Source organism: Hemitrygon akajei, chromosome 18 (assembly GCF_048418815.1).
Source record: "Hemitrygon akajei chromosome 18, sHemAka1.3, whole genome shotgun sequence".
Taxonomy (NCBI): Eukaryota; Metazoa; Chordata; class Chondrichthyes; order Myliobatiformes; family Dasyatidae; genus Hemitrygon; species Hemitrygon akajei.
The window spans coordinates 43842398-43862167 of NC_133141.1; the positions used below are offsets into that span (position 1 = coordinate 43842398).

Here is a 19770-nt window from a genome sequence, read left to right on the forward strand (position 1 = left end):
GCTGAAGATTGGTTGCAAGCCTTTACAAGTCAATGGCAGATTCAGAGTTCAAGTCAAGTCAAGACAAGTCACTTTTATTGTCATTTCAACCATAATCTGCTGGTACAGTACACAGTAAAAATGAAACAACGTTCCTCCAGGACCATGGTGGTACATGAAACAACACAAAACTACAGTAGACTACCTGAAACAACACAAAACTACATTAGACTTCAGACCTACACGGGACTACATCAAGTGCACAAAATAGTGCAAGACAGTACAATAATTAATAAACAAGACAATAGGCACAGTAAAGGGAAAATTACAATAAAATAATAAATTAGGTAAATGTAAACAATGTTTTAGCAGGAATTGAGAAAGAAATGATCAAAAATTGCAAAGGGAGTAGAGTTGCGTTTAGGGTGTGTGTGTGTGTGTGTGTGTGTGTGTGTGTGTGTGTGTGTGTGTGTGTGTGTGTGTGTGTGTGTGTGTGTGTGTGTGTGTGTGTGTGTGTGTGTGTGTGTGTGTGTGTGTGTGTGTGTAGGTTGGTGTCAGACTAGACTCTGGGAATTGAGGAGTCTAATGGCTTGGGGGAAGAAACTGTTACACAGTCTGGTCGTGACAGCCCGAGTGCTTCAGTACCTCTTGCCAGATGGTAGGAGGGAGAAGAGTTTGTATGAGGGGTGTGGGGGGGGGTCCTCAATATTATAATAACTTGCACATAGATTCTCGAAATTTTCAGCTAAACACATTTGCATGTTTATAAAGTAATATCTTTTTCTCAACATAAAATTATATTCACATTAAATAAAATATTTTAACTCTTTTTTAAAAAAATTATCTGAATGCTTATTTATAACTAAATTGAACAGATTTCAACATTGTGACACTTGTGTACCACCAGAGAGGATCAAAGCACACATCATAACAGTGACCACATTAGGCTCTGATTTCTTTACCCAGCCTGAGTCCAATTTCACTTTTTTGCTTGAAAAGGCAGTCACTCTACAGGATACTTATTCATCTATTTCACAGCCTAAGTTAAAATCATGCCGAGACTATTTACAGTTCTGGTACCTCTTTCCAGCCTTATTCTGCTGAACAAATGTTAGACACAAATGCATTTGTCACCTTGTTGCAGATATTACTTAATTTGCTTGCGTACTTAGTGTTGGGGAGTGAATGTCAAATTTAATCAGGAGTTATATATACAGCAGCCCTTAAAACAAGCAAGGACTAGTCTTCAACAAACTTGTACACACGTAACTTGCAAGCAATAATCAGATAGAAGTTATTGTCTGCAAAAATTGCAGACTGGGAGATTACTTAAAAGAGCAACACACACAAAATGCTGGAGGAACTCAGCAGGCCAGGCAGCATCTATGGAAAACGTCGACTGTACTCAGATTCCTGACCTGCTGAGTTCCTCCAGCATTTTGTGTGTGTTGCTTGGATTTCCAGCATCTGCAGATTTTCTCATACTGTGATTTGATCACTTAAGAGATGTGTTTTTGAAACTGAGATGAGAATCTTCCCTTTAGATACTTGTACAAAGATACTTTGTTAAAATGCAACATCAATCAATATTTTAAAACCCGACTTTTCGGTTTTGCACTCTTGCAAGCCATGCAGGGCAAAACAATAAATAATTTTATATTAGTCAATCCACATTTTGAGCTCTCAGCATGAGATCAGAGAAGGGATTAAATGCCCATCCTGTCACTTAGCACATAGTTTCTGAAATATTTGTCCTGTCAATCAATATTTGCAGTGTTTGTACTGTATATCCAGGGAACTGTCCCTCAATACTATGATAAAACATCTATATTCTGAGTGTCAGGAGTTTTGTGCCCAGAAAACTTCAAACCATCTATAAGTGCTTGAATATTTAAAGTTCTGTTAGTTAAAATGTGTTCCCATTGTAAATATGTAAATCTGTAAAGCTATTTGTCCACACTCGTTACTAAACCACAGTATATTGTAACTATTCAAAATGTGCTTAATCACCTGCTGTTATTTTTGTGATTAAAGTATAAATCCTCCATGTACTTTGAATTTAGTGAGATCCTTTTGCGATTCGGCCAAGAGGAATTCTTCTAAAATGCCTGTTTGCTCTGCTGAATAAAGACCTTATATGTTTGCAGCTGCAATTTCCATGTGACTCATTCAACGTCACAACAAGCGGTGAGCCAGAAAGCCACTAACCACAGTGTACATCATGTGCATAAGGGGCAAACGCAAAGCTACCTAGAGAAAAACAATGACAAAAATAGAATAAATTGCTGCACCTTGCTGGATGCATGGACCTCATCAGGTGATGTGTCCATCATCAAGTTCTGAAATATTTGATCAACATCCGATGGTTAAGCAAGGGAAACAAAACAGTCAAGCTAAATATTAGAGAGTCCTTGAATGTGAAGGAAATATTCTGCTTAGTTGCACATCCAGAAAACACATACCGACCTTCCACAGTCACCACTTTTCAACATTGAGCTTTCCATTTTCACTTTCTGTGCTTCTTTCTCTCTCTTTCTCTCCTTCTGGTTCCGCTAACCCAACCCCTGACATCCAATTTCATTCCCTTCCCCTACCTGGTTCCATCTGCCTTTCATGTACACACCTTCTAGTTCCCCCCGTCTTCTCCCCCATTCTGCTCCAACTACCTTATTGGGGTCCACTCATCACCTTCCTTATCTATCAGTGTCCGGCAACTGCACCCTCTTGTGTTTCCACTTACCACCTTTCCGCTGCATCTTCCTCATCCACCCCTCCCCCTCCTCCATCTGGCTCCACCTGCACATCAACCCCCTCCACACCTGGTTCCATCTATCGCCAGCCAGCCTCCTACTTCAGCCTTCCCTCCCACCTCTCTCCACTCTCTGTCCCAATGTAGAGACTCAACTCCACATGTCAGACTATCCCTTTGTCCTGCAGAGCTCCTCCAGCAGTTTGCTCCACACTCCAGTATCTGCGGTCTCTTTTGTGTCGACACTTCCAGATAACAATTTGCTTTTCCTATTCACACTTCTCCTGTTGTACATTTACTCAATCTGTTAGCCTTGTTCCAACATTGTTTTACACCTTTGATTCCCCCTTCCTTGCCCACAATCACAGATCTTCCCTTTACTCCCACCACCGCCACCCCAACTCTTCTCATTTAAAATCTTCCTTTCTTCCTCAGCTCAGATGAAAGATCATGAGCTTGAAGTGTTAACTTTAACATTGTTTCTCCCTCTGCAGATGCAGCTTGGGCTGCCAGGTATTTCCAGTTTTAGATTTTCAGCAACCAAGTATTTTTGTTTTACATGGGAGATCAATGTGTGCTTGGGTTGACAGGAGATTGATACTAAATAAGAAGGAGGTATTCAGTAGCATCCATAAGAGGGGAAAAAAAGTCAATATTTCAGGTTAGAAACCTTAGAATTGAGAAAACTTAGAAATCAGACATGTTTTAAGCTACTGAGAATGGGAAGGTGAAGTCAATAATGGGAGAACAGTGAGAGAGTAATGGGTTCTTCTATGTAAAGGCTTGTGACAAAGCAGGGTTGAAGGATATGAATGGCACTATTGCCAGCTGAGAGACAGCGATGTAAACATATTCATTGCAAATAATTGCCCTGGAGGAGATGTAAATTGGAGGTGAATGAAAAAGAAGAGAAAAAAACAGTATTAGAACTGGAAGAGACAAGCTGGAGAAATAAAACACTGCAGATGCTGGAAAACTGAAATGAAAACAGAGAATGCTGGAAATGTGGAAAAGTTATGTTGCTCATACAACCATTGTTGGTAGAATCTCTGATGCGAGGAGTGAGATATATAACTAGTTGAGTGGTGTCACAGCAACAACTTTTCACTCAATGTCAGTAAGAGGAAAGAGCTGATTGTAGACTTCAGGAAGGGTAAGACAAGGGAACACGAACCAATCCTCACAGAGGGATCAGAAGTGGAGAGAGTGAGAAATTTCAAGTTCCTGGGTGTCAAGGTCTCTGAGGATCTAACCTGGTCCCAACATATCAATACAGTTATAAAGAAGGCAAGACAGTGGCCATATTTCATTAGGAGTTTGAAGAGATATGGTTTGTCACCTAAAACATTTGAAAACTTCTATAGATGTAGTGTGGAGAGTATTCTGACAGGCTGCATCACTGTCTAGTATTGGGGGAGGGGCTACTGCACAGGACTGAAAGAAACTACAGAAAGTTGTAAAATTAGTCAGCTCCATCTTGAGTATTAGCCTCCATAGTATCCAAGACATCTTCAAGGAGCAGTGTCTCATAAAGGTGGCATCCATTATTAAGGATCTCCATCACTCAGGACATGCCCTCTTCTCATTGTTACCATCAGGAAGGAGGTACAGGAGCCTGAAGGCACACACTCAGCGATTCAGGAACAGATTCTTCCCCTCTGCCATCCGATTCCTAAACGGACATTGAACCCATGAACACTACCTAACTTCTTTTTAAAACATACAGTACATTATTTCTTTTTTACACTATTTTTAATTTACCTATTCAATCCACAAATATATACTTTCTGTAATTGATTTACTTATTTATTTTTCTTTCTATATTATCATGTATTGCATTGAACTGCTGCTGCTAAGTTAGCAAATTTCATGACGTGATAATAAACCTGATTCTGATTTAGATTGAGTTCAGGTGGCACTTGCTTGAGAGAGAGAGACAGAATTAGTCTCGTAACTTGATAAAATTTTATCGGAAATGGCCATTTCTAATAGAAACTATAAAGTGTGGTTGCTACATCAGGTAGAGCTCCAGTGACTCAGGATTCGATCTGAGTTCACACATTCTCTCTTTGACCTGTTGGGTTTTCCCCTGGTGCTGCAGTTTCCACCCACATTCCAACAATATTCTATGCAGGTGGTAGGAGAATTTGGGGGAAGCAGAGAGAAAATAGGTTACAGAAATCAAAGTAGTCAAAGGGGTTAACGAGATTGCTCTGAGCGGTCTAACACAGACTTGACGGGCTGAGTCACCATGCTGTAAGGAATTATGGGAAACATAGGAATATGAAAAACTTGAATCTAACATGGAGCCCTGAGGACATTCTGTGTTACATAAGATGATGAGATTCTACTCTTTATGTTGGGGCTTTGCTGGAATAATGTAGGAGTCCAAAGACAGCCAGGTCAAGTGCAATGGGGAATTAATAGTATATGGAAGAATGCAGTCAATATGAGAGGTCTGTACAAATCAATCACCCATTGTGCTCTACAGATCTCACTACAGGCTACACATGATCCTGACCTGAGGCTACGAGACTAGTCCACCATCTTGGATGACGTTTCTGTGTCTAGTGGCTGTAAAACAATGGCAGTTGTCTAAGAAGGTGGCTCACCACAGATTTTCAAATGGACTGTAAGTGAATACATAAAGCAAACTCCTTCTAGCTGAATAAATAGTGGAACATTATATCAAAGCTGACTAACACCCTACATCGCTTGTGATTTCAGTGTTGTAGATAGGAAAGGCCAGGAATTAGGGAGCTGAGTGCTACAGAGTGAGAAGATAATGGAGAGGTTTCAAAGACAGCTGGACCAACTATAACGTAAGTGTTTGGATCTACAGTACCTCAGCCTATTCTACTGGATTGTAATGCAATAACTGTTCTCAAATCAGATTTGTATATACTTGGTACAAACATCAAATACTAAAATCTGTATTTAGCCACAGGGCAACGAGGTGTCATCCAGGATGAAGAGCTGGTGTTGCAGCCTCAAGTCAGGATGATGCGTGGCTTGGAGAGGGATCTGTAGATAGTAGCGTTACATTAAGGTGAGTGTCATACAGATGCCAGCGATGGACACGGTCCATGCCATGCACCCCACCTGATCCAATGCAGAAAGCAGCATCCATTGTCAAACCCTCACCATCCAGTCCATATTCTCTTTTTGCTAATGCTGTCGGAAAGGAGATACAAGAGCCTTAGGTCCCAAGCCAACAAGTTCAAGAACAGTTATTACTCTTCAACCACTAGGCTCCTGAACCAGAGTGGGTAACTGCACTCACTCCAACACTGAACTGATTCCACAGCCTATGTGCTCACTTCCACGTTCTCAATATTATTTATTTGCTCATTTTTTTTTCTTCTTTTGCACTTTGGCTGTTTGTCAGACTTTGTGTGTAGTTTTTCATTGGCTCGATTGTATTTATTTGTTCTACTGTGAATGCCCGCAAGAGAATGACTCTCTGAGCGATATATAGTGGCATGCGTACTTTGATAATAAATTTATTTTGAACTTTGAACTTTCCCTGAGATTAGCGGCATTTCATTAAGGCGGGTGTCCCAGACTCCTTAGTGGCAAAATGCCCCTCCCTGCTGCAGGTTTGAGTCAAGTTGTATCTCTCCTCACAAGACCTCACTAACACTTTCCTAATTGAAAAACTGGGCTTACACTCGAGGTCTCATTGTGTAAGTCTTCTAACCCACTCCACAACAGCGCTAAAATCTTTAAAGTCTAACACAATTGTGTTCAATGCCCCAATGAATTTTGCCTCAAGCCTTTAAGATTCCAGGAGATCCCCGGGACAACATTGAGGATTTTGGCAGCCCCACGCTACCGCCGTGTCCCATTCCCTAAGGTTTAAAAGATGAAGCCCACATTTAGCAGAAAATCGAAGCTCTGTGTGACCGAGCAGTGGAAGTACTGGTTCTTGCAACTAGGATCAGATTGAGGGCTGAAACCAGACTTTCACTTTCGATACTAACATTTTGGCTGCGTGTTTTTTTTTGTTGTTTTTCAACGCGGATCTGGGGGTCAGATGGTCGGCAGAGGTAGGAATCCGAGGCATTTCTGTTCTGAAAAATATTCACAAACTCCTCGGGGCTTTTCTTCATCGGAAGGGGACGGTGGTGGGGTTTGCGGGTGGTTACGAAAGAAAACAAGACAGCAACATCTGCATTAAGCTACTGTATTTGCAAAAGCGAAAGCTTCGACAAGAGCAAGCGGGGGCTCCTACGGTGGGGTCGAACTTTGTTCGGATAAACGGCTCACTCTGAGACTGGTTGTAATCGTGATGCGTTTCGCCAGCACAGAGGGTTCTGCTTTAAACGAACGTGGCCTCGCCACTTGGCTGGTTGTGTAGTTGCTTTTAGGATCCAGAGGCCTGAGCTAATCGCCAGAGCTTTCAAATTAAAATATCATTTAAATCTGGGTGTGCAAAGTTCCAAAATAGCAAGTTGGCACCCGGCGGCGAGTGGCGCCCTTAACTCCGACCCTCAGCGTGGTGGGTTCAGGTCCCAGCTAAGAGCTTAGAAATTTAGACTCAGGCTCTTGTCGACAATAAGGAAGTTGTAGCTTTAAAGGGAGATGCTAAATTAAGGCCCTGTGAGAAATAAAGAATTATACAGCACGGAAACGGAGAAACTTATCCTTGCCGTCCAAGATGACTGTTCATCCTAGTCCTGTTTGCTTGCGTTTAGCCCATATCATTCTAAACTTAAGTATAGAATGCTATTTGCTTACTTTCATTGTTTACACGATTTGTTTTTTTCTCTTTCCACATTGGGTGCTTCACGGTTTTTATAATGGGTTTTAATGGGTTTACTTGTTGTGTGGCTGCCTGCACCAAACAAATCTCAGGGTTGTATAAAGTACAGATACTTCGGTAATAAACGGACTTTGAACAATAATTGTCTTTTAGTTATTGTAATTGTATCTGCCGTTACCACTTCCTCTGGCAGTTTGTTCCATATACCTACCGCCCTCTGTGTGAAAAACTATTTCTCAGGTCCTTTTTATATCTTCCTCTCTCAGCTTGGACCTATGCCATCTAGCTTTAGACTGCCCAGCATTGGTAAAAAAAACACCTATCTGTGCCCCTCATGATTTTACAGTATATACCTCTATATTTTGAGCCTCCTATACTCCAAGGAACAAGGTAACAAAAGAGGACATAATTTTCAAAGTTCAAAGTACATTTATTATCAAAGTGTTCTTTATACAACCTTGAGGTTTGTCTTGCAGACAGCTACAAAACAGTGGAACCCATTAAAACAAGAAGACCATCAAAACCCAGTGTGCAGAGAGAGAAAAAGACAAATCATACAAACAATAAAAGTAGCAAACAGCAATCAGAACTGGAGTTCACAAAGCCAGGCTGATTCAGAAGTCTGTTAGTTGCAGGTCACAGGTGATCAGAGGGAAGTATGGGAAAATGTTCTTTACACAGAGAGTGGTGGATGCTGGGAATATGCCTTGCCACTTGTAAAGAAGTTACCTTTGACCTCCCCTCCTCCTATACTTTCCTCCATTCATCTTAAAATTATGTCCCTTGTATTAGCTATTTCTGCCCTGGGAAATTTATCATTTGTCATGAAACTTGTTGTTTTGTGGCAACAGTACAGTGCAAGAAATATAAAAAAATACTATCAGTTACAATGTTCATGGGTTAACTGGAGTTCACAAAGCCAGGCTGATTCAGAAGTCTGTTAGTTGCAGGTCACAGGTGATCAGAGGGAAGTATGGGAAAATGTTCTTTACACAGAGAGTGGTGGATGCTGGGAATATGCCTTGCCACTTGTAAAGAAGTTACCTTTGACCTCCCCTCCTCCTATACTTTCCTCCATTCATCTTAAAATTATGTCCCTTGTATTAGCTATTTCTGCCCTGGGAAATTTATCATTTGTCATGAAACTTGTTGTTTTGTGGCAACAGTACAGTGCAAGAAATATAAAAAAATACTATCAGTTACAATGTTCATGGGTTCATGGATCGTTCAGAAATCTAGTGGTGGAGGGGGAGAAGCTGTTCCTAAAATGTTGAGTGTGTGTCTTCAGGCACACTCTCTGATGGTGGTAGTGAGAAGATGGCATGCCCCAGATGGCGTGAGTCCTTAATGATGGACGCTGCCTTCTTGAGGCACCACCTTTTGAAAATGTCCTCGAAGATGGGGAGGGTCGAGCCCGTCCGTGATGGAGCTGGCTGAGCCTACAGCCCTCTGTAGCCACTTTTGAACCCGTGCATTGGAGCCTCTGTACCAGGTTCTGATGCAACCAGGCAGAATGCTCTCCATGGTACATCCGTAGAGATTTGCTAGAGTTTTGCTGACATATCAAATCTCCTCAAACACCTAATGAAATATAGTCCCTGCCAAGATAGATCCACTCAGTGCTGACATATTGACTCCATGAATCTCAGAGATTCCTACGGAGCCATGAGTGATGTGATACCAGCTTTTTATTTTGAAATTTGTTAAACTGATTTGAATCCACAAATTTGTGTGCTATCAGGTCAGCAGAAAAGGTCATTGGCTGCAGTCTACCATCACTGTCAGACTTGTACAGTATGTTTGTGGTCTTCTGCTGGAGCCCATCAGCTTCGAAGTTCGATGTGTTGTGCATTCAGAGATACTCTTCTGTTATAACGTGTGGTTATTTGAGTTACTGTCACCTTCCCGTCAGCTTGAACCAGTCTGGCCATTCTCCTCTGACCTCTCTCATTAACAAGGTGAACTACTTCTCACTGGATGGTTTTGTTTTTCACACCATTCTCTGTAAACTCTAGAGCAGAGGTTCCCAACCTTTTTTATGTCATGGACCATACCGTTAATCAAGGGGTCTGTGGACCCCAGGTTAGGAACCCCTAGAATCTAGGGACTGTTGTGTGTGAAAATCCCAGGAGATCAGCAGTTTCTGAGATAATCAAACCGCCCTGTCTGGTACCAACAACCACTTCACGGTCAAAGACACTCAGATCACATTTCTTTCCCATTCTGATGTTTGGTCTGAACCACATTGGTTGATTCAATATTTGCATTAATTAGCAGGTGTACATAATAAAGTGGCCACTGAGTGTATGTGTCCAGGGCAAAGAAGTGGGCAACGATTGTGGACACTACCCACCCAGTAAACTGCATTTTCCAAACGCTCCCTTTGGGAAAGTACTATAGGACTATTAAACAAAAACTTCACACCATCTTAAAAGTTACTTTCCCCAGGCAGTTATAACCATATAACAATTACAGCATGGAAACAGGCCATCTCGGCCCTTCTAGTCCGTGCCGAACACTTACTCTCACCTAATCCCACCGACCTGCACTTAGCCCATAATCCTCCATTCCTTTCCTGTCCATATACCTATCCAATTTTTTTTTAAATGACAATACCGAACCTGCCTCTACCACTTCTACTGGAAGCTCGTTCCACACAGCTACCACTCTCTGAGTAAAGAAGTTCCCCCTCGTGTTACCCCTAAACTTTTACCCCTTAACTTTCAACTCATCTCATTAATTATTCTAGTCAGCTCCCCGCATCTATTACCCCGTCACTGCTCTGCACGTAAACACTTTAGGCCACTTTTTATAATTTTATTTCTTATTTATCAATAATTTTATTTTTATATAATTCTTTATAATTGTTGAAAGTTGTTGTTTCCTGTTGCACATCGAGCCCTGACCAACACACCACAGCAAACCCCTAATACAGATAAATGTATATGACAAGTAAAGCTGATCCTTGAAAAATACGGTTTGAATTCCAATGGAAAACCTGGCTCATTATCACATGTTAGTTGTCAGATTGCTCTATTTCCAACATCTTGACAGTGTCTGCCTGTTTATCGCGTTTGTCAAGTTGCACAGAGGCACAGAGAAAGGCAATGTGTAAGTTCAGATACAGAAACAGACCATAAGTATGTGATGCCAATCCACCTGATTCATGCATGTCCGTTAGAAAATCAAACATTTACCTAATATAGTCAAAATAAGACTCTGGTATCCTCCAGCAGGCCAACCAAAAATTTATGTTATTTTTCATTTATACTTTCTTCAGGGGCATTCAACTGATCAAGTCAGTGCTAGTTCTCAGAGTTTTCTCATTAGTCCTATTCCTTCACTTATGGGAGTGGACAATGGGCTGAAGTGAACAGAAAAGGAATTCCACCCTGGTCCCTGATAGTCACGTACTAAAATAGAAGTAAATAATTGCCAAGTCCAACAATTACAGGGTTAACTGTTACTGATTGGCCAACTGGGTGACTAAGTTCAAATGTTTGTATCTCGTTAGCTATTACTAGCTAGTTTACAGCTACAGATATGCCATTCAATCTTCAGGAAAACTGAGTAAAGGGAAATGCTCCAAATTCCCCTGAAAAATAGCAGATGAAAAAGAGAAAAAGTCCCATCAGTGTGTTCCTACAGGTCCTGGGCACAAAGAAAAATTGGAAAAAGTTTTGCTAAAGTCAATAAAACTGACCACATGAAAAATAACAGCGCAAGTTAAACACCTTTTTTGCTCAGGTCACTGTAGTAACTGTTGCATTTATAATAAATTACAGGTCATCACATAATTATATAGATAAGAATTTGTTGTACGCTGATTAATGTGAATTCTCTTAGTTTTTACAGGCATCTGATACCAAGCTTCCTATGATTCTTATGTGCAATCTTGTAAGTTGACTGATGAAGCCTGTAATCTTTAACGTAATAACGAGATTCTATAGATGTAACACACAAAATGTTGGAGTAACTCAGCAGGTCAGGAGCATCTACGGAAAGGAATAAACAGTCAATGTTTTGGAGAGTCCTAAGGAAGGGTCTTGGCACAAAACATTGACTATTTATTCCTCTTCATAGATGCCTCCTGACTTGCTGAGTTTCTCGACATGTTAGACCATAAGACCAGAAGATACAGGAGCAGAATGAGTTTGCTCTGCCATTTTATCGTGGTTGATCCATTTCCTTCTGAGCTGCGATCTCCTGCCTTCTCCCCGTATCCCTTCATGCCCTGACTAATCAAGAATCTATCAACCCCTGCCTTAAATATACCCAATGATTTGGCCTCCACATTCACCTGTGGCAATGAATTCCACAGATTCCCCACCCTCTGTCTAAAGAAATTCCACTTCATTTCTGTTATGAGTCAGCGTCCTCTGGTTATAGACTACCCCACCATAGGAACATCCTCTCCACATCCACTCTACTGAGGCCTTTCAACATTTGATAGGTTTCAGTGAGATCCCCCCTCATTCTTCTGAATTTCAGTGAGTACAGGCCTAGAGCCATCAAACGCTCCTCATATGATAGGCCTTTCAGTCCCAGTGTCATTTCCGTGAACCTCCTTTGAACCTTCTCCAATACTCAAAATGAGGCCTCACCAGTGCTTTATAAAGCCTCAGCATCACATCCTTGCTTTCATATTCGAGTCCTCTCGAAACGAATGTTAACATCGCATTTACCTTCTTCATCACTGACTCAGCCTGCAAATGAACCTTTAGGGAATTCTGCATGAGGATTTCCAAATCCCTTTGTAGCTCAGACTTTTGAATCTTGTCCCCATTTAGAAAATAGTTTACACTTTTATTCCTTCTACCAAAGTGCATGACCATATACTTTCCAACACTGTATTCTATCTGCAACTTCTGTGCCCATTCTCCTAATCTAAGTCTTCCTGTAGCCTTTCTGCTTTCTTAAGACTACTATGCCCCTCCACCTATCATCATATCATTTGCAAACTTGGCCATAAAGCTATCAATTCCCTCATCTAAATTATTGACATATAACATAAGAAGAAGCAATTCCAACCCTTGTGGACCATCACTAGTCACTGGCAGGTAGCCAGGAAAGGCTCCCTTTATCCCCACTCTTTGCCTACTGCCAATCAGCCAATGCTCGAATTTTTCCTGTAACACCATGGGCTCTTAACTTGTTAAGCAGCCTTATGTGTGGTGCCTTGTCAAAGGCCTTCTGAAAATCCAAGTATACAACACCCACCGATTCCTGCTTCTTATTCCTTCAAAGAATTCTAACAGATTTGTCAGGGAAGATTTTCCGTTAAAGAAACCATGCTTAATACGGCCTATTTTTATCATGTGCCTCCAAGTATCCCAAAACCACATCCTTAATAATCGACTTCAACACCTCCCTAACCATTGAGGTCAGATTAACTGGCCTATAATTTCCTTTCTTCTGTCTCTCTCCCTTCTTGGAAGAGTGGAATGACATTTGCAATTTTCCAGTCTTCCAGAACCATTCCAGAATCTAGTGATTCTTGAAAGAAAAAAAAGTAGATCATTACTAATGCCTCCACAATCTCTTCAGCCGCCTCTTTCAGAACCCTGGGGCGTATACCATCTGGCCCTGGTGACTTATCAACCTACAGACCTTTCGTTCCCCAAACACCTTCTTACTAGTAATGGCAATTCAACACACGCTTGCCACTCTCGAACTTCCAGCATACTACTAGTATCTTCCACAGTGAAGACTGATGTAAAATGCTTATTCAGTTCGTCCGCAATTTCCTTTTCCCCCATTACTACCTCTCCAGCATCGTTTTCCAGCAGTCCAATATCCACTCTTGCCTCTCTTTCACACTTTATATATCTGCAGAAACTTTTCATACCCTCTTTAATATTATTGGCTAGCTTACCTTTGTGTTCCATCTTTTCCTTCTTTCTGATTTTTTTAGTTGCTCTCTGTTGGTTTTTAAAAGCTTCCCAATCCTCTAATTTCCCACTAATTTTTACTCTATTATATGCTCTCTCTCTGGCTTTTATGTTGGTTTTGACTTCCCTTGTCAGCCATGATTGTGTCATCCTGCCTTTAGAATACTTCTTCTTTGTGATGTGTGTATATATATATATATATATATATATATATATATATATATACCCTGCACCTTCTGAATTTCTCCCAGAAATTCCAGCCATTGTGGTTTGCCATCATCCCCGCTAGTGTTCCCTTCCAATCAATTTTGGTCAGCTCCTTTTTCATGCCTCTTTAAGACCTTTTACTGCGCTGTAAAACCTATACGTCTGACTTTAGCTTCTCCTTCTCAAATTGTAGGGTGAATTCTATCATATTATGATCACTGGTCCCCTAAGGGTTCCTTTACTTTAAGCTCTCTAATCAATTTTGGTTCTTTACACAACACCCAATCCAGAATAGCTGATCCCCTAGTGGGCTCAACTAAGAGCTGCTCTAAAAAGCCATCTCGTACACATTCTACAAACTCCCCCTCTTGGGACCCAGCACCAACCTTATTTTCCCAGTCTACCTGCATATTGAAATTCCCCTATAACATGCATTTTCTATCTCCCATTATAATTTGTAGGCTATATTTTTACTACTGTTTGGAGGTCTGTATATAACTCCCATCAGGGTCTTTTTACCCTTGCAGTTTCTTAGCTCTCCCCATGACAATTCTACACATTAAGATCCTATGTCACCTCTTTCTAATTATCTGATTTCATTCTTTATCAATAGAGCCACACCATCCTCTCAGCCTATCTGCCTGTTCTTTCGATTCAATGTGTACCCTTGGACGTTAAGCTCCCAGCTATAATCTTCTTTAAACCATGATTCAGTGATGCCCACAACGTTGTATATGCCAACTTGAATTGTGCTACAAGTTCATCTATCTTATTCTGTGTACTGCGTGCATTCAAATATAACACCTTCAGTCCTGCATTCACCCTTTTCGATTTTGTCCTCCTTTTACATTGCAACGCATCCTTTTGACTGTAATGTTGCCCTATCATCAGCCTCTCCTTGCTAGCAGCCTCACTACACACTGCCTCTGTTTGTAAACCAACTACCTCATCCTCAGCAGTATCACTCTGGTTCCCATCTCCCTGCCAAGTTAGTTTAAACCCTCCTGAACAACTCTAGCAAATCTGCCTGCAAGGATATTTGGTCCCCCTTGGGTTCAGGTGTAACCTGTCCCTTTTGTACAGGTTGTACTTTCCCCAGAAGAGATCCCACTGATCCAGAAATCTGAAGCCCTGTCCCCTACACCAGTTTCTCAGCCACGCATCCATCCACTACATCATCCTATTCTTAACCTCAGCAGTGCGAGGCACAGGCAGCAATCCAGAGATTACTACCCTGGAGGTCCTGTTTTCCAGCATTCTACCTAGCTCCATAAAATCTCTCTTCAGGACCTCCTCACCTTTCCTACCTGTATCATTGGTGCCAATATTCTTGCTGCTCACCCTCCCCCTTTAGAATGCCGTGGACCCAATCCGAGACATCCAGTTCCTTAGTACGTTCTCTGAGGAGCTGCAGCTCAGTGCACCTGGTGCAGATGTGGTTATCGGAGAGGCTGGAGATCTCCCAGAATTCCCACATCACACACACAGAACAAAACATGACCCCTGGTGCCATTCTCACTGCATTAACTCCGCCCGAACTGATAAGGAATGAAGAATTAAAGAGGAAGAAGAAAACTTACCAGATACTTACCTTTCCAAAGCCTCCCCACTCAAATACTGGACCGCTCCGCTTGCTCCTGCCTTATTTTTATTTGCCCTTTCGAATGAATCCCATTCACTAATTGAGCACAGTCTAACTCCGAAAAACTGCCGCGAAGCGCTGGCTTTTTTAAACTTCAGCTGCGGACCTAAATGAAGTCACTGCTTCTTCTCCTGCTCCCCCTCACTGATTAGGCGCAGTCATTTTGTGTCTGTTGCTCACGATTCCCAGCATCTGCAGAATCTCTTGTGTTTATGTTGAAGATATTAGTTCAATGGGGCATTTTTTGACCTTGGTTACCCTTGCATTCCTGAGTCTTCATATCAGCAGCACCAGGATGACATCATTCCCCATTAAAAGGGAACTTAAGACTCCAAGAAGCACCTAACAATGATCACACAATGTTGGATTGTGATGTGTCTGGGTTAACTCTTATACATTGATCGCTGAAGAACTACCCCTCCACCCCAACTTGAAGGTAGACTGATCTCACTCCTGACCCACATCAATAGCAAGAGCACAATGCCTTACCATGGCAACAAGGATAATCCTTCAACCCAACCAACTTCCTGACATTGCCCTACTTCTCCTGACCCTATGAGATTCCTGATAAAGGCTCCAATTTTCACATGCTTTCATGCACCCAGCCACTTCCTTGGCCTGCTGAGTTCCTCCAGCATTTTGTGTGTGTTGGCCTGTAATCTTTCCCTGCTGACAACATTAATTTTAATGTGATCGTACTTCTACACATGTCAAACCCACCCCCAGGCTTGGTTTCAACTGCATGAAACTCAGGATGTGAGGTGAATGAAAAAAGGAAGGAAAAATCTTGATTTAAGTAGCATCTTTCATATCTCATGAGCAGTCCTACGTGATTTTCAGTCAATGAACTGCCTTTAAAATGTAGCCACTGTTAATAAAGAAAATGCAGCATTCAGTGTTAGCTTTTTGAGCTTAAACAAACCTCTCTGTTGCAGTTTAAAAATGGACAGAACTATAGAGGTGTCTGATCTCCCCACGGGTCTTTCAAAGCGGAGCCTTGAAGACAAACTCATGATTCATTTCTTGAGGGCTAAGAATGGAGGAGGTGAAATCATTGATGTGGTGTTCCCAACAGAGTTGCTGTCATCTGCACTTATAGTCTTTGAAGAGGCAGAAGGTAAGATGCAAATCAAGAAATTCCAGGAAAAACAAGGCATGAGAGTGTCAGGCAAACAATGATGAAGTGAACAAGGTTAATTTGAGCTTAAAACAAAAGGAGAAATGGAAAGCAGTTTAGTTGTCAAAGGCAAGGATTGTTTTCTTTTGGGTCCATTATATTGGTTGTGATACTTGCAGTATTTAACTTTGAAGAGTCTCTTTTCCGTAGATGCTGCCTGGCCTGCTGAGTTCCTCCAGCATTTTGTGTGCGTGGCTTGGATTTCCAGCATCTGCAGATTTTCTCTTGTTTGTGATTCTAGACCTTATATTCCGTTTGGGTACCCTCTAACCTGATGGCATAAATGTTGATTTCTCCTTTTGGTAACATTTTTAACCCCCCCAACTCTGTTCTCTTACCTCCTCTCACCTGCCTATCACCTCCTTCCCTTTCTCCAATGTTCTGCTCTCCTCTCCTATCAGATTCCTTCCTCTCCAGCCCTTTATCTTTCCTACTCATCTGGCTTCACCTATCACCTTCTAGCTATCCTCCTTCCCCTCACTCTGCCTTTTTATTCTGGCATCTTCCCCCTTCCTTTCCAATCCTGAAAAAGAGTCTTGGCCCAAAACATCGACTGTTGATTCATTTCCATAGATGCTGCCTGACCTGTTAAGTTCCTCCAGCATTTTGTGTGTGTTTCTTTGGATTTCCAGCATTTGCAGACTTTTTTTTGTGTTTATAATCTACAATACTGTGTTAGTTTATCCTCAAAGCAGTATCCCTTTGAAAAGTAGATTGAAAGTGGCCTTCATAAATCAGATCATTGAGTATAGGAGTTGGGATGTCATGTTGAAGTTGTATAAGACATTGGTGAGGCCTACTTTTGAGTATTCTGTGGAGTTTTGGTCACCTACTGTGGTGGTTTCTCGTGCCCCACAAATGACCAGGAGACGCAGAAGATTCTTCAAGAAGTGTTAAACTTTAATTTGCAAATCAAAGCTGAGACAGTCATTGAGCTAGTCGCTGATTGCCCACCGATCCTTGGACACAGCATTTTTTATAGCAATCTCCTGGTTTAGTTGCATTAGCATATGCAATCGGTCTGTAGTTGTGTATCACAGGTACATCCGCCACTATTGTTTCTACCCATTGACTTAATCATGTTCTAATCTACATCTCTTAGCTACCTCTCATTAACACACCATTGTCTTCTACATTCCTAAGATTTTGTGACTTAATCATGTTCTAATCTACATCTCTTACTAAATTGGGTACATGCATAGCAAATAGCAAGTTTCAAAGCTGACTACATAGTTTTGGTTACACAGCAAACAATTTCAACTTTTATACTCCAATATAACCCCCCTTTGAGACCCAGAGGGTCTCACACAGAGAAAAGACTAAGAGTCTGCGCACAAAAGCCCCAATAAACTCAAGCACTTATTCCCAAATCTCGGGTTAAACTATAATTTTCTGCGCCAAGACTTCAAAGTATTCTCTCCCTGTTACCCTGGGCCGCTGAGCCAAAAACCTGTCCGTCTGTACCTGAGACAGGAAAAAGACTCAGAAGCCCTTACAATCTACTCCCACACTGTCGTTTTGCTCTTGTTCATCCTGCAGGTGTTGTAGATAGATAGCTAGATAGATAGATAGATACTTTATTCATCCCCATGGGGAAATTCAACTTTTTCCCAATGTCCCATACACTTGTTGTAGCAAAACTAATTACATACAATACTTAACTCAGTAAAAAATATGATATGCATCTAAATCACTATCTCAAAAAGCATTAATAATAGCTTTTAAAAAGTTCTTAAGTCCTGGCGGTAGAATTGTAAAGCCTAATGGCATTGAGGAGTATTGACCTCTTCATCCTGTCTGAGGAGCATTGCATCGATAGTAACCTGTCGCTGAAACTGCTTCTCTGTCTCTGGATGGTGCTATGTAGAGGATGTTCAGAGTTATCCATAATTGACCGTAGCCTACTCAGCGCCCTTCGCTCAGCTACCGATGTTAAACTCTCCAGTACTTTGCCCACGACAGAGCCCGCCTTCCTTACCAGCTTATTAAGACGTGAGGCGTCCCTCTTCTTAATGCTTCCTCCCCAACACGCCACCACAAAGAAGAGGGCGCTCTCCACAACTGACCTATAGAACATCTTCAGCATCTCACTACAGACATTGAATGACGCCAACCTTCTTAGGAAGTACAGTCGACTCTGTGCCTTCCTGCACAAGGCATCTGTGTTGGCAGTCCAGTCTAGCTTCTCGTCTAACTGTACTCCCAGATACTTGTAGGTCTTAACCTGCTCCACACATTCTCCATTAATGATCACTGGCTCCATATGAGGCCTAGATCTCCTAAAGTCCACCACCATCTCCTTGGTCTTGGTGATATTGAGACGCAGGTAGTTTGAGTTGCACCATATCACAAAGTCCTGTATCAGTTTCCTATACTCCTCCTCCTGTCCATTCCTGACACACCCCACTATGGCCGTGTCATCAGCAAACTTCTGCACATGGCAGGACTCCGAGTTATATTGGAAGTCTGATGTGTACAGGGTGAACAGGACCGGAGAGAGTACGGTTCCCTGCGGCGCCCCTGTGCTGCTGACCACCGTGTCAGACCTACAGTCTCCCAACCGCACATACTGAGGTCTATCTGTCAAGTAGTCCACTATCCAATCCACCATGTGAGAGTCTACTCCCATCTCCGTTAGTTTGTGCCTTAAGATCTTGGGCTGTAACGATACATTTTCGGTGTTTCTTTCTCCACTAAGCTTGCTTCAGTAATTGCCACGAGCATTGGAAATTGTTTGGTTGCAGCACGCACTACAAGAGATTTGAGACAAGGAAGAAAACAGCACAGCACAAGCGCACAGCTCAACAATATAATACTTAACAGTTATTGTTATTTTAGTCAGCCATGCTCCCCATCCTCCGAGTCTACTTTCTAACCAATCAAAGAACTGATGTCCGAACCCTGCATTCTGTGCACATACCTCGCACTGTGACAAGACAAAGTCCACTAAAGCCTGTAAATAAGGTGACCAAAAACCATCCTCCTTTATTTTCTTTATCACTTCCCCGCTTGCACAATGGTCAATCCCATGCGCTTCTGAAATCACAGTAGAGGGGTGGGCGCTACCAACAAACAGTCTTCCGTGCTCCACAAGCCTTCCGGGTTCTGCTTGGCCCCCCTTTTTCTCCACATTGTCTGTTCTGCCAAAGTTGCCTTACCTTGTATTTCAATTAGGTCCTCTATGTCAGGTTCTGGAGTTAGGCTTACCTGGGGGGCAATGACAGCTGATGTACACCCAGATGCTTTTCTGGCTGCCTCGTCCGCAGCTTGATTTCCCTTTGTTATTACATCCTTTCCCTTTTTATGTGCCTGGCATTTTACTATAGCCAATGCTTTAGGTTTCATTATGGCTTTTATTAA

General features: G+C 41.9%; 1 protein-coding gene across 4 annotated transcripts in view; it reads left to right on the forward strand.

Moving 5' to 3' along the window:
• The first annotated feature begins 6319 nt into the window (after positions 1-6319).
• Positions 6320-19770, forward strand: part of LOC140741380 (uncharacterized) — a 46455-nt gene continuing 33004 nt past the window's right edge. The window contains exons 1-3 of one of the 4 annotated variants that reach the window (XM_073071542.1): positions 6430-6777; positions 11340-11390; positions 16169-16350. In XM_073071542.1, coding sequence (XP_072927643.1) covers positions 16176-16350 — 175 coding nt within the window. In that variant the 5' untranslated portion in view covers positions 6430-6777; positions 11340-11390; positions 16169-16175. The other 3 variants (XM_073071543.1, XM_073071541.1, XM_073071544.1) reach the window with 3 other exon arrangements.